The 13,005-nt window shown below is 28.9% G+C and overlaps 1 protein-coding gene across 1 annotated transcript; it reads left to right on the top strand.

Moving 5' to 3' along the window:
* Window positions 1-6,670: 6,670 nt before the first annotated feature.
* LOC114183089 (U-box domain-containing protein 45-like) lies at window positions 6,671-11,664 on the top strand. Its single transcript, XM_028069946.2, has 6 exons — window positions 6,671-6,972; window positions 7,793-7,886; window positions 8,155-8,340; window positions 8,518-8,625; window positions 9,047-10,206; window positions 10,717-11,664. The coding sequence occupies exons 2-6, from the start codon at window positions 7,827-7,829 to the stop codon at window positions 11,507-11,509; spliced, it is 2,307 nt and encodes a 768-aa protein (XP_027925747.1). The 5' UTR covers window positions 6,671-6,972; window positions 7,793-7,826; the 3' UTR covers window positions 11,510-11,664.
* Window positions 11,665-13,005: the final 1,341 nt, after the last annotated feature.

Here is a 13,005-nt window from a genome sequence, read left to right as displayed (position 1 = left end):
GAGACTTATATAATATATATTAATAAACTCATCTAATTTGTGTGTAGAAAAACTTGTCTAATATATATTATTAAAATCGTTATAATGAATATATGAATAATTAATATAATGTATCTTGCTAAATTATTGTATGTCAAAAGAATGTTTAAGTGGAATGTTTGGCAGACGCTCTGGTACTATTAGTAGCCACTTAAAGATATCTAAATATCGTTTTCCATTTATTAACAATATAAATATATTTGCATTAAAAATATTAATAGAATATCATAACAAAAAATTGGTTAAAATTTCCTAAGCTTAAAGCATCTGTACTAACAATATCACATTCATTAAAGAAACATTAATCATAGCATTTAACATATTTTATCTAATAGCAATGGTGATTTTTATGTTTATATATAGTGTTTGGACGAAGTTGGATTTTCTGTTGAGTTTTTTTTTATTGTTTATCTATTGTGTCTTCATAATACACTGATTATCACTAATTTTTAAATTTTAAAATATATTAAAAAAATATTTAAAATACCAACATAATATATATTTAATGCTCAGCAAAAGACAACACCAAAAAAATCAATAAATAATTTGGACTCTGAACGAACTCATGTATATGTCACAACTTTCTTGAACCGATAAGTCTTCTTTTAACACTTGAATCTAAACAAGGCTTCTGGTGTATAAGTTTTTTAAAATAAATTAATGACTATAACTATTTTTTATAAAATTAATTTCATCTGAAATTATTTTTGTGAATTTTTAATACAAGCATGTTGTTTATATCCATATCCTGAGGCATGGATTCCGGTGTGTGCATATGCTTATTGAAAAGACATTCAAATGCCATCTAACGTTAGATAAAGAAAGTTATATGGATCTAGATGAGATCATAAGTTTAAAAAGTTAATACTTTAAGATGATAATCGAAATCCTGTATTATAGACAATAACAGTTGTTAAAAGCTACACACTAAAATTTAACTCTCGAAAAAATACTAGTAGTAAAAGTTAACCTCATCATAAAATTCTCACATAATAACTTTATTTAGTTTATTACTATAAGATATCTTAATTTATATGAGATGAAATAATTATGTTTGCTAATAAGTTTCATGTTTAATGTTATACAATCATTCCGAGTACTTTTATTATATATTCAAAAATTGCTACAATATCATACTTGGTATGCACACATAACATACATGTATATTATAAAACCGCATATATGTGTTCAACCATACATTTTAAAATGCTCAGATTACCACTTATCACAAAATATGCATCATAAAATAAGATCCACACTATGTTTATTAATTACATAAATATATAATTCTCATTTATACAAAATTTCATCATTAAGAGTGTCACTTAAGTGAACATTGTCTAGAGAAAGAGGTTTGTTTTATCGGTCTCTGTTGTTCAAATAAAAAAAGCTTCAAAACAACCTCAAGATGAATGAAAAGTCAAAAGTCAAAAGACATAAGAACAAATTTACTCAATAGACTTAGGCAAAAATAGAGATTTTGTTTTATTTTTTATGTTTTAAAAAATTGAAATTATAAAATAAAAAATAAAACAAATTTATAATATATAAATAAACATGAATTTTATATTACTAAATTTATTTTAAATAATTAAATTAGACTTAAATTTACTATCATATCAAATAATGAGAAAAATAAAAGCATTTTATTGACTTCATCATAACCACAAACTTTTTATTCTTTTAAAAATTTAAAAAATATAATATCCAAAGTTAACCAAACTTATTTTTAAATATGTTTAAAAAATAATCAGTGACGATTTTTCAAACAAAATTTTGAAAATATCACGATAAAAAATTAAGTATATTTTTAATTTTTGGAATTTAATGTCAAATTAAAAAACATTAGATTAAAATGTTTTTAAAAAAAGTATAATTAGATTAAAATGATCTATATCCATTATTTTTAAGATCGAAGAACACAAATATATTAAAATTTTAAATATTAACAAATTTCAATTGTGTATGAAATTTCATCTACTAAAGACATACTTATACCAAAGATAAAATTACAAATATTTTTAAAATATTAAATACATAAAATACATTAAAATTTAAAAATAATATTATATATATATATATATATATATATATATATATATATATATATATATATATATATATATATATATATGAAAAAAAATTGGGAAACATGACCCGGTTAATACACTAAGATTCGCCCCCGATTGTAGTTGTAATATTTCTTAATATGTTATTCTCATATTACAACGTGATCATTTGAAATAAAAAGAATCATTAAAAGTGTTGCATTTTACATCAATTCCAAGTTAAACTCTTTTTATATTTTAGATTTTAATACTTAAAATATTATAAACATTTACACATTCTCATATTAAAATTTAATGGTTTAACTTTTAATGGTATAGGATAAATCACTAATTTTATAAATTAAGTTTCAATTATAATAAAATAATTTAATATGTAAATATAATAATTATTGTAATTTATCTGATTAAAAATATTAACTGATCAATTAAAATTTTAAATAAATTTTAAAAGTAAACAAATTAAAAAATTGAAAACAAATTAAAAAAAAAATTATGGACCAGTATAATTTAACATGTTAATCCATGAGTTCTTATTAGTGATCTATTTTTGTTTGACAAGTCAATGTGATCCAACCTATTTTTGACGGGTCAAATTAAAACATGTTAGACTAATCCATTTTGTCATCTCTATATTAGAGATCACATGCCAATTATAAAAACAAAATTCATTTAATTAATAACTTATAAAATTATTAAAAATATATCTTAGTCAATATAACTTATGAGAATTTTTTATTTTTACATTCCGTATTTTTCTGTGTGAAAAATAATTCTTTATATTAATTAAAATAGTTAAATTATAGTATATAAACAAGGGAAAATATCATTATAATATAAGGTAATTTTGTAATATTAAATTAAATTTAAATTTCCTATAACCATTGAACCTAGTAATTATTTATGTTCAAATTATAGGTATGTGATGAGTCGATTATTGGGTAGGAGAAATGATGATTTGAAAGTTTTACCTCTCAAAGTTCATGAATGTAAAGACAAACGCACCATCCGTACGGATTCGTGTGATATTTGTGGTTAAAATCACTGCAATGTGGTATGGTCTGTGCCCACATTTGGAATATATAGACACTAATTTCTGCTCACTTTGCTCTTTCATGCTCCTACGTGGGAAATTTGCTGCCATTAAAAAGATCCACTTCACTGTTTCAGACATAAGAAAGAGAGAAAAAAAAAACGAATGAGGGCGTAAAATTATAAAATCAAACAAATGACGATTTTTTTATACTGTTTAATATAATAAAAAAAATATTGGGGTAAAAATTATTGTTCTTCTCCATTTATTTTCTGTTCGATCAAACGATCTTTATTTTATTTATTTTGTTTGTTTTATCTTTGTTTATTTTCTTTATTTTTTTTTACCACACGAAAATGGAGTTTCTTTAATATCCTCGCAGATGAGTTTGAAACGTGCGACGGTATTGAAGATTAAACCTTAATTTGTGAAACAGTAAATAGAAAATTTACAGAAGATGTGAGTATTATTGGTTAGTTTGGTAAATTAATAAAATTTTGAACCTAAGACATCTGGGACTATAACAAGGACAAAAAAATAAAAAATAAAAAACAGAACAAGTGAAAAATGAAAATGATGAAGAAAACATATAACCCAAAAATATAAAAATATATATTCGATTGAAAAAAAATATTACATTATCCGATAATGTACTGTTATTTTTAAAGACATTATTTTAATAGTATATATTTTTTGATATTTTAAATAATAGATTATCATGTATAAAAACATAATTATTGTTAATGATATTACATAGGCGCTATCGTACTTGTGTGTATGATTTTTTAAATATGCGTGATATTATATTAGTAATAATAATATTGTAATGTTATTAAGTTAATGTTTTAATATTGTAATGTTATTAAGCTAATGTTTAAATTAAAATTATATATATTAAAAATAAAGTGAAATATATGATAACAAATAAAAGAATAACTATTAATAAATAAAGACGAAGAGAAAAAGCAAAAACATTCGATTTTATATATTTGGTTTAATTAGTCGAATGATATCCACTTTTGTTCAGATGTATCAGTTCGATACCCGTTTTTAAAAAGATGTCAATCGAGTCCCAACTTTTGAAAAAATATTTCAATTAGGTCCCTTTCAGAACAAAATTATTAACTCTGTTAACTTTATTAATGACTTTTACCACTAAATTTTAATATAAATATCAATACTTAAATTTGTAAATTATTCTAAATATCAATATTGTTAACAACATCAATAATTTTTTTTCCCGAAAAGATCAATTTTATGCATTTTTTTAAAAATTAGGACTTAATTGACGCATTTTTAAAAGTGAGTACCAAAGTGATATATCCGAACAAAATAGATACCATCCGACTAGTTAAACTTATTTATTTTGTCCGTAGTATATATTAAATACACTAGCGAACACACAGGCGTTGTCGCGCCTGTGTATCTGCATGTTTTAATTTTTATAAGATCAATAATATTTATTTTTAAAATATATATAATAAATTTTAAAATAGTTGTTAAATAAAATAACTGTTAAAAAAGGTTTTTAGAATAACGGTCAAAATGAAAAAATAAAAAATATTAAAGATAAACTAATTATAAAATAATTAATTTTTAAAATAATAATTAAGGATAAAATTGGAAAATAAAAAATAGCGCCTGTGTATTTGCATTTTTTAATTTTATAAAAAGTTAAGATCAACAACAAATATATAATTTTTAATATAGTTGCTAAATATAAAATTATAAAAAAATAAGATATGTAAAAAGAAAATTTAAATGATAATTTAAGACAAAAGAGATTTATAGAAAAATAATTAAAAATAAATTATTTATAAAACAATTAATTTTTAAAATTATTAAGGATAAAATGGATATTATGAAATGTGAATAAAAAAGAGAAATCCCTTTTTATTATTATAGATAGATAGATTATAAATTAAGCTATTTTAAGACATTACATCAGCGATCGTGATGGTTAGAGATTAGACTTTCTTAGATATTGAAGAACATTTCCTCACCACAAAGTACTTGATAAACTAATCCAACAACAGTTAAAAGAAAAAAATGGCTTAATTAAATACCAAAAAACTTGAGTGAAATTTAATAGAAGAAGCACATGAAAATGCTTATTTTTTAATTGAATTCACAAGTTTCCATGCGACGGTGGAGACAAATTTTGCTCACCGCCTTATCACGTTGGAGTGCAAAACAAGGGCGAATTAGGAACGTAGTATTGACATTACAAACAGTTAAACGATATTACAAGAATAAACATAAGGAGATATTTTTTTGATCCATTATTTGTGTACTCAACGTCTTAAAAAAAGTAGTTGTCGGATAGATCCTGAAGATTTTGGTTATTTTTGAAAAGAAAAAAGCAACGAAAGGGACAATTTTGTTACCGAGCAACTATCACGACAAATGACAGGTTCACTACGCGACAAACATGGAGGTCGGCAAGTGTCGGCCGGTGAAGCGGGAGAGAGAAACAACATTATTTTCATTCCTAAAAAGCCAAATTTTGTCCCCAACTTATGTTTATCTTAATTATATTTAATTAAAAAATTTAGTTATGCTGGTTCGTAAATATTGAATAAATTAAATTATTATCTTAGTTGTTTTTTTTTAAATATGATTTTTGTTTCTTAATTTTTAATAAAAATAAAAATTAATTTTTTTTAATTTTAAATTTGCTTAATCTCTTATCTTTAAAAATGTATAAATTTAATTATTTAAATCAAATTTTTTAAATTTGTTTGACGTTCAAATGTCAAATATATTCAATAAAATTTAATTAAAAATATTAGATCCACGTGTTTACAAAATTGAGAGTTAAATTATTTAATATTTTAGAAAAATACTAATTCTAATAAGTTAAAAGAAAAAAATATATTTAATTTTTATTTTCTTTTAGCTCTTATTTCACAATTTTAATCATTCTATTTCATTTTTTATGTTTTTAATCTCCATATTTTAAAGTACTCATTATTTTGGTCTTACTTTTAGGATTATAGATGTTTTTTTTTTTAAATTTTATTTCAAATCTATTAAATATTAGACAAAAATAACATGAAATTTTTTGAGAAAAACATGTATTACAATTTTATATGTGATTGTGTGTGTTTTTCTTTATCTTTCTTAAAAATTATATAGCTATGTCCATTTCCGTTCGATCTTGAGTTTCTTAAGTGACATCTTAAAATATTATCTCAGAAATATTATTTTTTAAAATTTTAAATTTTGTCACAATTTTATCTTTAAAAATATTTTAAGAAAAATAAATATATGTTTAGATTGTCTTTTATTCTGAAAATAAAACTATTAGACGAACACATATATTAATCATTATTTAAATGGAAAGTGATGAAGCGAAAAAAAATACAGTTAGTTCCGATAATTTTAATATTATTTTTAGAAAAAAATTATAACTAGAAATGAATTATTAGTTAAACTAATTAATTTATTAATAAACGTAAATAAACTATATCTCATATTTCGGGTTGAAAATAGTAGTGATTGACGAAAGTATGAAAACTACAAGCATATAAACTTTTCATTTTGATGAAAAAATTTGGCAGAGTTTGTTAAGGTTCAAAGGGAAAGGAAATCGCGAAATGTAACGTGTGATCTATTCTCTCACATTCTTCTGCGTTTGCATTTCCTCTTTCCCTTTGTCCCCTCTGTCCTCTTCCTCCCAACTATTTGTTGTTTGGTTTCAACCTCAATACCTGTCTCTCTCCAAAACCAACTTAGCTCACAGATCCTCGATTTCTACTAATCTAAGAACCTGCGTTTTTATTCGCCTTCACATGCTTCATTTTGTTCTCTCTATTCTCTCCTCTTCTTCTGGTGCGTCTTTCTCTTCTCCTAAACCCTAACTAATTCTCTCTGATTCTGAATCTCTCTCTCTTTCGGAAGATTAAATATAAACGATTAACATGTTTTTCGATTTCTATCGCCGAAGCTGATCTGGTGCCTCGGTGTTGTCAATTCGAGTGAAGATCTCAGTTCGTGATTGTGTGTTCGCGGTTTTTGCGGGAATTATGAAAACACAAATCTATATTTTAAATTTGAACGTCCTGAATTTGTTTTCAATCGACGTTTCTCTTCTCCTGTCGATGGAATAATGTTCAATTGATGTGGTTGTGTTTTCCAATTTTGTGTTAATTCAGTGTATTGTGGAATTTTAGCTGTTGGTGTGTTGTTTTTGGTGATGTCATGTCGACAAATTCTTTTCTCCTGTTTAGTATATCTTACCAGTCTTGTGGTCTATTTGGATGCAGAGAAAATGCTGAAAACAGAAAGTGACAGTTATTTGTTTATTTTAAATTTAAGAGCGGGTTTACCAAATCTAATTCCTCACTGATTTGACTTTATCCTTTTCGGTTACTTTGGCGCGTGTTCATTGCATAAATTGAATGCGTAGTCGTAACAACCATTTTTTAAAATTTGTTTGTGAGGAAGATAGCGTGAAACTTTATGGTTTTTGCGTATAAATAAAAAGATTGAAGAAGTTGCTACCTACTTTGGTAGTAGAATGTTCAGTTAGTTGGTTGCTGCAGTTTGGCTGATTTTTTTTTTTTTATTCTAAACTGGTTTAGGATTAATTTTTATCCTACTCTACTAACTTTATTTCTTTCACCCTCTTGATCCTGCTTAATTTATACAGTTGAGGTTAGTTAGCACCTAAGTTTATACAGTGAATGTGGATAATGGATCTTGCCGAGGTTGAAGAAAATCTTTTTGCAGCAAGCGATGCCAAGGTATGATGATATATCTTTGATTATTGAAAAGTTGTTTTGGATTCTTATGCTATTTTTTTTTAAATTAATACCTTGTAAAACAAGTACTTAGGTTGTTTTAGGTGTTTATACTATGGTATAACTAAGGAGACAAATTGCTTTGTATTAGTCAATTTCTTTTTGGATACAGACACTATTTGAAGCTCATTTGAATAATTTTGTTTTAATGTGTGACTTTAGTGAGATGTAACCTATCACCTAACAAATATATATTTTTTTCCTTGTGCAGTTACATGGAGAAATGTGCAATTCTCTTTCTGCAATACTCTGCAAGATATTGTTATTATTTCCTTCTTTAGAAGCATCTAGGCCTAGGAGCAAATCTGGAATTCAGGCATTATGCTCATTGCATGTAGCCTTAGAAAAGGCAAAGAATGTTCTTCAGCACTGCTCAGAATGTAGTAAACTTTACTTGGTAAGATTATTATTGTACAACTCCACTTTTATTCTCTGATTTTTGTCTCCTGGCGGGTGAAGCAGATGTAATTTACCTTAGCTCTTCCTACATGTTATTTTATGTTGGTTGAGAAGGTTATTTGATGTGTAAGACATTTTGCGGAGTATCTTATAAATAACTTCACTTATGATGCAGGCTATAACCGCGGATTCTGTTCTTCTAAAATTTGAAAAGGCTAAATGTGCTCTTGAGGATAGTCTTAAAGGGGTAGAAGATATTGTTCCTCAATCTATTGGTTGTCAGGTGAGAAGTTTCAACAATATGGCATATGGTTCTCTCTCTCTCTCTCTCTCTCTCTCTCTCTCTCTCTCTATATATATATATATATATATATATATATATATATATATATATATATATATATATTTATGTTTGTAACCCCCATTCTGGGTTCATGATCCTGTATTCCGGCTCTATTAAGTAAACACCTTTATTCTTCCCTGCTAATTGCTTTCTGATTATCTGAGCAAGGGGAAACCTAATTTACGAGCTTTCACGTATTATTCACACAATATTCAAAAGCCATGTTATTTTGCAATACTGTGAATTCAGCTTTCTTAGCATTCTGACACTTTTATCTAAACACATGCACATGCAAAATGGTACACTTTTTAAGTCATCTTCATAGTTTGATTTTTTTTTTTTTTAAATGGCATTTGTTCAGATTGATGAAATTGTGAATGAACTTGCAAATACGGTATTTGCACTTGATCCATCAGAGAAGCAAGTCGGGGATGATTTAATTGCATTGCTTCAAAAGGGAAGAAAGCTTAGTGACTCTAATGACAGTAGTGAACTGGAATGCTTTCATCTAGCTGCTACTACTATTGGAATCACTTCTTCAAGAGCCGCACTTGCAGAAAGAAGATCTCTTAAAAAACTCATTGAAAGAGCTCGAGCTGAGGATGACAAGCGGAAAGAATCAATTATTGCTTACCTTTTACACCTTATGAGGAAATATTCCAAATTATTTAGAAGTGAGTTCTCTGATGAATATGATTCTCAGGGTTCTCAGCCTTGTTCTCCCACTGTTCAGAGATCTCTTGAGGATGGCATTACTGGTGGTCATTGTCATGTCTTTGACAGACAGCTTTCAAAACTTAGTTCCTTTAACTTTAAGTCAAGTAATAGGGAATCAGGGCAGATGCTCGTTTTGCCTGAAGAGTTACGATGCCCAATATCTCTGCAACTTATGATTGACCCTGTTATAATTGCTTCTGGGCAAACATATGAAAGGGTTTGCATCGAGAAATGGTTCAGGGATGGGCACACGACCTGCCCAAAGACGCAACAGAAACTTTCACATCTTTCTTTGACTCCTAATTACTGTGTGAAGGGTCTTGTGGCTAGTTGGTGTGAACATAATGGAGTTCCTATTCCTGAAGGCCCTCCTGAATCTGTTGATTTTAACTACTGGAGATTGGCGTTATCAGATACTGAATCCACAAATTCAAGATCTGCAAACAGTGTTGGCTCTTGCAAGTTGAAGGGTGTCAAAGTTGTTCCTGTAGAAGAGAGTGGTATCTCAGAGGAAATGAGGGGGAATGCAGCTGAGAACTTTTCTGCACAAGAGGAAGATCATGAACGGTATCTTAGTTTTCTTAAAGTCTTGTCAGAAGGGGACGATTGGAAGGGGAAGTGCAAAATAGTTGAACAGTTGAGGCTGTTGCTGCGGGATGATGAGGAAGCCAGGATTTTTATGGGGGCTAATGGATTTGTTGATGCACTTATGCAGTTTCTGCAATCAGCCATGCACGAAAGGAATGCGACGGCTCTTGAAAATGGAGCCATGGCTCTGTTCAACCTGGCTGTGAATAACAACAGGTGTGTATTGAATGGTAAAGTATAACTGCTTTTAATGCAATTACAAACTTAAAAGTTATGTTATCTCAAAATTGACACCTTGCATTTATTCCATACCATAATTGCTTTGTTTTCTTTTGGTTAAAAAATCTTCAGTATCACAAAAAAATGAACTTTTGCTCCTCCTCTCGCCCTCAAATAGCCTTTAACCCATATATCAGCTGCTGCCATTTTCGATTGACCTCCTGTATATCAGTAAAATACAGTGGCATTGGTCCAGAAAAACCTTTTAAACTTATTTTCGAAAATTAAAAATCCCTTTTTCTGGTTTGTAAATGTTATCATAGTAGAAAAACACAGAAGACGTGCATAGTGCACAAGTGTATGATGAAAATTGATAATCCCTTTAGTCAGCATGTCGCAATGAAGTTTGCTGAGAAATAATAGAATTAATGTAATTGGCTCAATGTCTACTCTTATTTTTTTAATCATTAATAACACAAGGTTGCCCACTTTTTCTTTTTTCGACAGAAATAAGGAAATTATGATATCAGCAGGAATCTTGTCGCTGTTGGAAGAAATGATATCAAAAACTAGTTCCCATGGTTGTGTAGCCGCCCTGTATCTGAATCTTTCTTGCCTTGAAGAAGCCAAGGACGTGATTGGTACGAGTCAGGCTGTCCAGTTCCTTATCCAGATTCTTCACGCCAGGACAGAAGTCCAGTGCAAGATAGATTCCCTCCATGCACTCTATAACCTTTCTACATTGTCCTCCAACATTCCACATCTCCTTTCATCTGGCATCATTGAAACCCTACAATCCCTTCTTGCAAACCAGGGTGATTGCGCTTTGACAGAAAAATGCCTAGCTGTTTTGATAAATTTGGCTGTTTCTCCACCAGGAAGAGAGCAAATGATTTTGGCTCCTGCACTCATAAGTGCCTTGGCTTCCACGCTGGATACCGGTAAGCTCTCGGAGCAGGAGCAAGCTACCTCTTGTCTTCTAATTTTGTGTAACAGGAGTGAGGAATGCTGTGAGATGGTCCTGCAAGAAGGCGTTATCCCTGCGTTGGTGGCATTATCGGTAAATGGAACATCAAGAGGAAGAGAAAAGGCTCAGAAACTTTTGACAGTCTTCCGAGAGCAGCGACAACGGGACCATTCACCTGTTAACACAAATCAATGTGAACCTGAAAGTAGTGATTTCTCTATGCCTCCTCCTGAAACGAAACCGCTATGTAAATCAATATCCAGAAAAAAGGTGGTAGGGAAAGCTTTTAGATTTCTCTGGAAAAGCAAGAGCTATTCTGTTTCCCAGTGTTAAGTCTCATGTAAATTTCTGTTCGATTCTTAACTTTTAGGGCCCTGCTTTTCACCCTCTCACCCGTTTCCACGGGTGCTGCTTACTTTTTGGTTCCCAAAGATGAGATGTACAGGCATGTGTTATTTATGGGAGTTTTTGTCTCATCCATCTTTTAATATCGATCTCATTTTTTTCTTCTTGCGGGGAAAGAGAGTTTTTGCATTTCAACCAGCTTCGTGAGTTAGATTTCCCTTTTAAAAGTTGAGGTAAATTTGAATTATGTCTTAACGTCGAAGAAACAAACCAGTGCAAAGAAACTAACTAGTATCTTATGATAGATGCTGTTGCATGTTATGTTACTCGCCTGGTAGTGTGCCAGCTGCAAGGTATCTTTTTGATTTGGTTTTTTCTAACTACTAAAATGATTTGTTTCTTTTTGTCTGTTAAGACATAATGTTGACAGAAATCCTAAAAGAAACAAAAACATTTATGGCGGGGAATTGGGTTTTATATATGTTTTTAGAAAAACGCATAACTACCTTAATATGATTAGTGACGATGGAGTGGGGACTTGTTCGCAAAAGCATGTACAGTTATAATAACTGACAGTTTTCTGCATAGGTAATTAGCGACGAAGTTAAGGTAAATTTTTCATTACTACACTAAAATTCTATACAGTTAAAAACACGATAAAAAACATCAGCTACTGATATTCACCGGAAAAAGAAAATTCTTTTATGGCATATTACTCAGTGAAACATTTTATACTTCACCTAAAGTTACAAATTACTAAATTATTAAATTATCAAAATAAAGAACAAAATACAAGAACTTCACACAAGACAAGAAACAAAGGTGTTGGCCAAAGAACCGATTCCTTATCAATAGAGAATAATAGGATTCCAATATTCACACTGTTGCAGAGCTTTGTCCACAAATTATTGGGGGGTCCAACCAGTTTGGTTGATAGTTCCATCAAAACGTGTAATACCAAAGCGACATCTTCAATATCTCTTGCTGCAGAGTTTGTATTATTTGGCAATTAGTGTGAGCCACCCACCAATTTTGAAATCATTACTCGATTCTGAAGAAGTTTCACGTGACGGGCATCACAGTGACACTCAAATGTTAACTCAAAATGCATTTATCTAATAAGCAACAACTCAAACAACCAACGTGTCATTTTCTTTTTCTTTTTCTCAGGAAAATGATTTGTATAGAAAAAAACCTTACAAACAACAATTAATGCGTTGGTAGGATTTGATTTTTATTGAACGAACACTACTTTAGAAATCGACCCTGAAATCATTAGATTAATCCTTAATAAACATAGATCTTACAATTACTAGACTAAAACAGATTTAGTGTTCAATGTGTGTGTCTGTGGGAGCAATATCAACATTGATTTTTAATTAAGTAAATAGTGTTTAGAAGTTTTAATTCTAAAAACAAGTCAATTATAAAATTCCATATATATATATATATATTTTCTATCTAAAGTGTCTCAATTCAAAATC

Source organism: Vigna unguiculata, chromosome 1, assembly GCF_037176805.1.
Source record: "Vigna unguiculata cultivar grain cowpea cultivar isolate G323 ecotype 2 chromosome 1, ASM3717680v1, whole genome shotgun sequence".
NCBI lineage: Eukaryota > Viridiplantae > Streptophyta > Magnoliopsida > Fabales > Fabaceae > Vigna > Vigna unguiculata.
The sequence above is the reverse complement of the archived record's forward strand: the minus strand, read 5'-3'. Positions and strand labels throughout refer to the sequence as shown.

Coding starts and splice junctions, on each gene's coding strand:
- LOC114183089 (XM_028069946.2), top strand. CDS start 7,827: ATGTGGATAATGGATCTTGCCGAGGTTGAAGAAAATCTTTTTGCAGCA. Junction 7,887..8,154: donor TTGCAGCAAGCGATGCCAAG/GTATGATGATAT, acceptor TTCCTTGTGCAG/TTACATGGAGAAATGTGCAA. Junction 10,207..10,716: donor CTGGCTGTGAATAACAACAG/GTGTGTATTGAA, acceptor TTTTTTCGACAG/AAATAAGGAAATTATGATAT.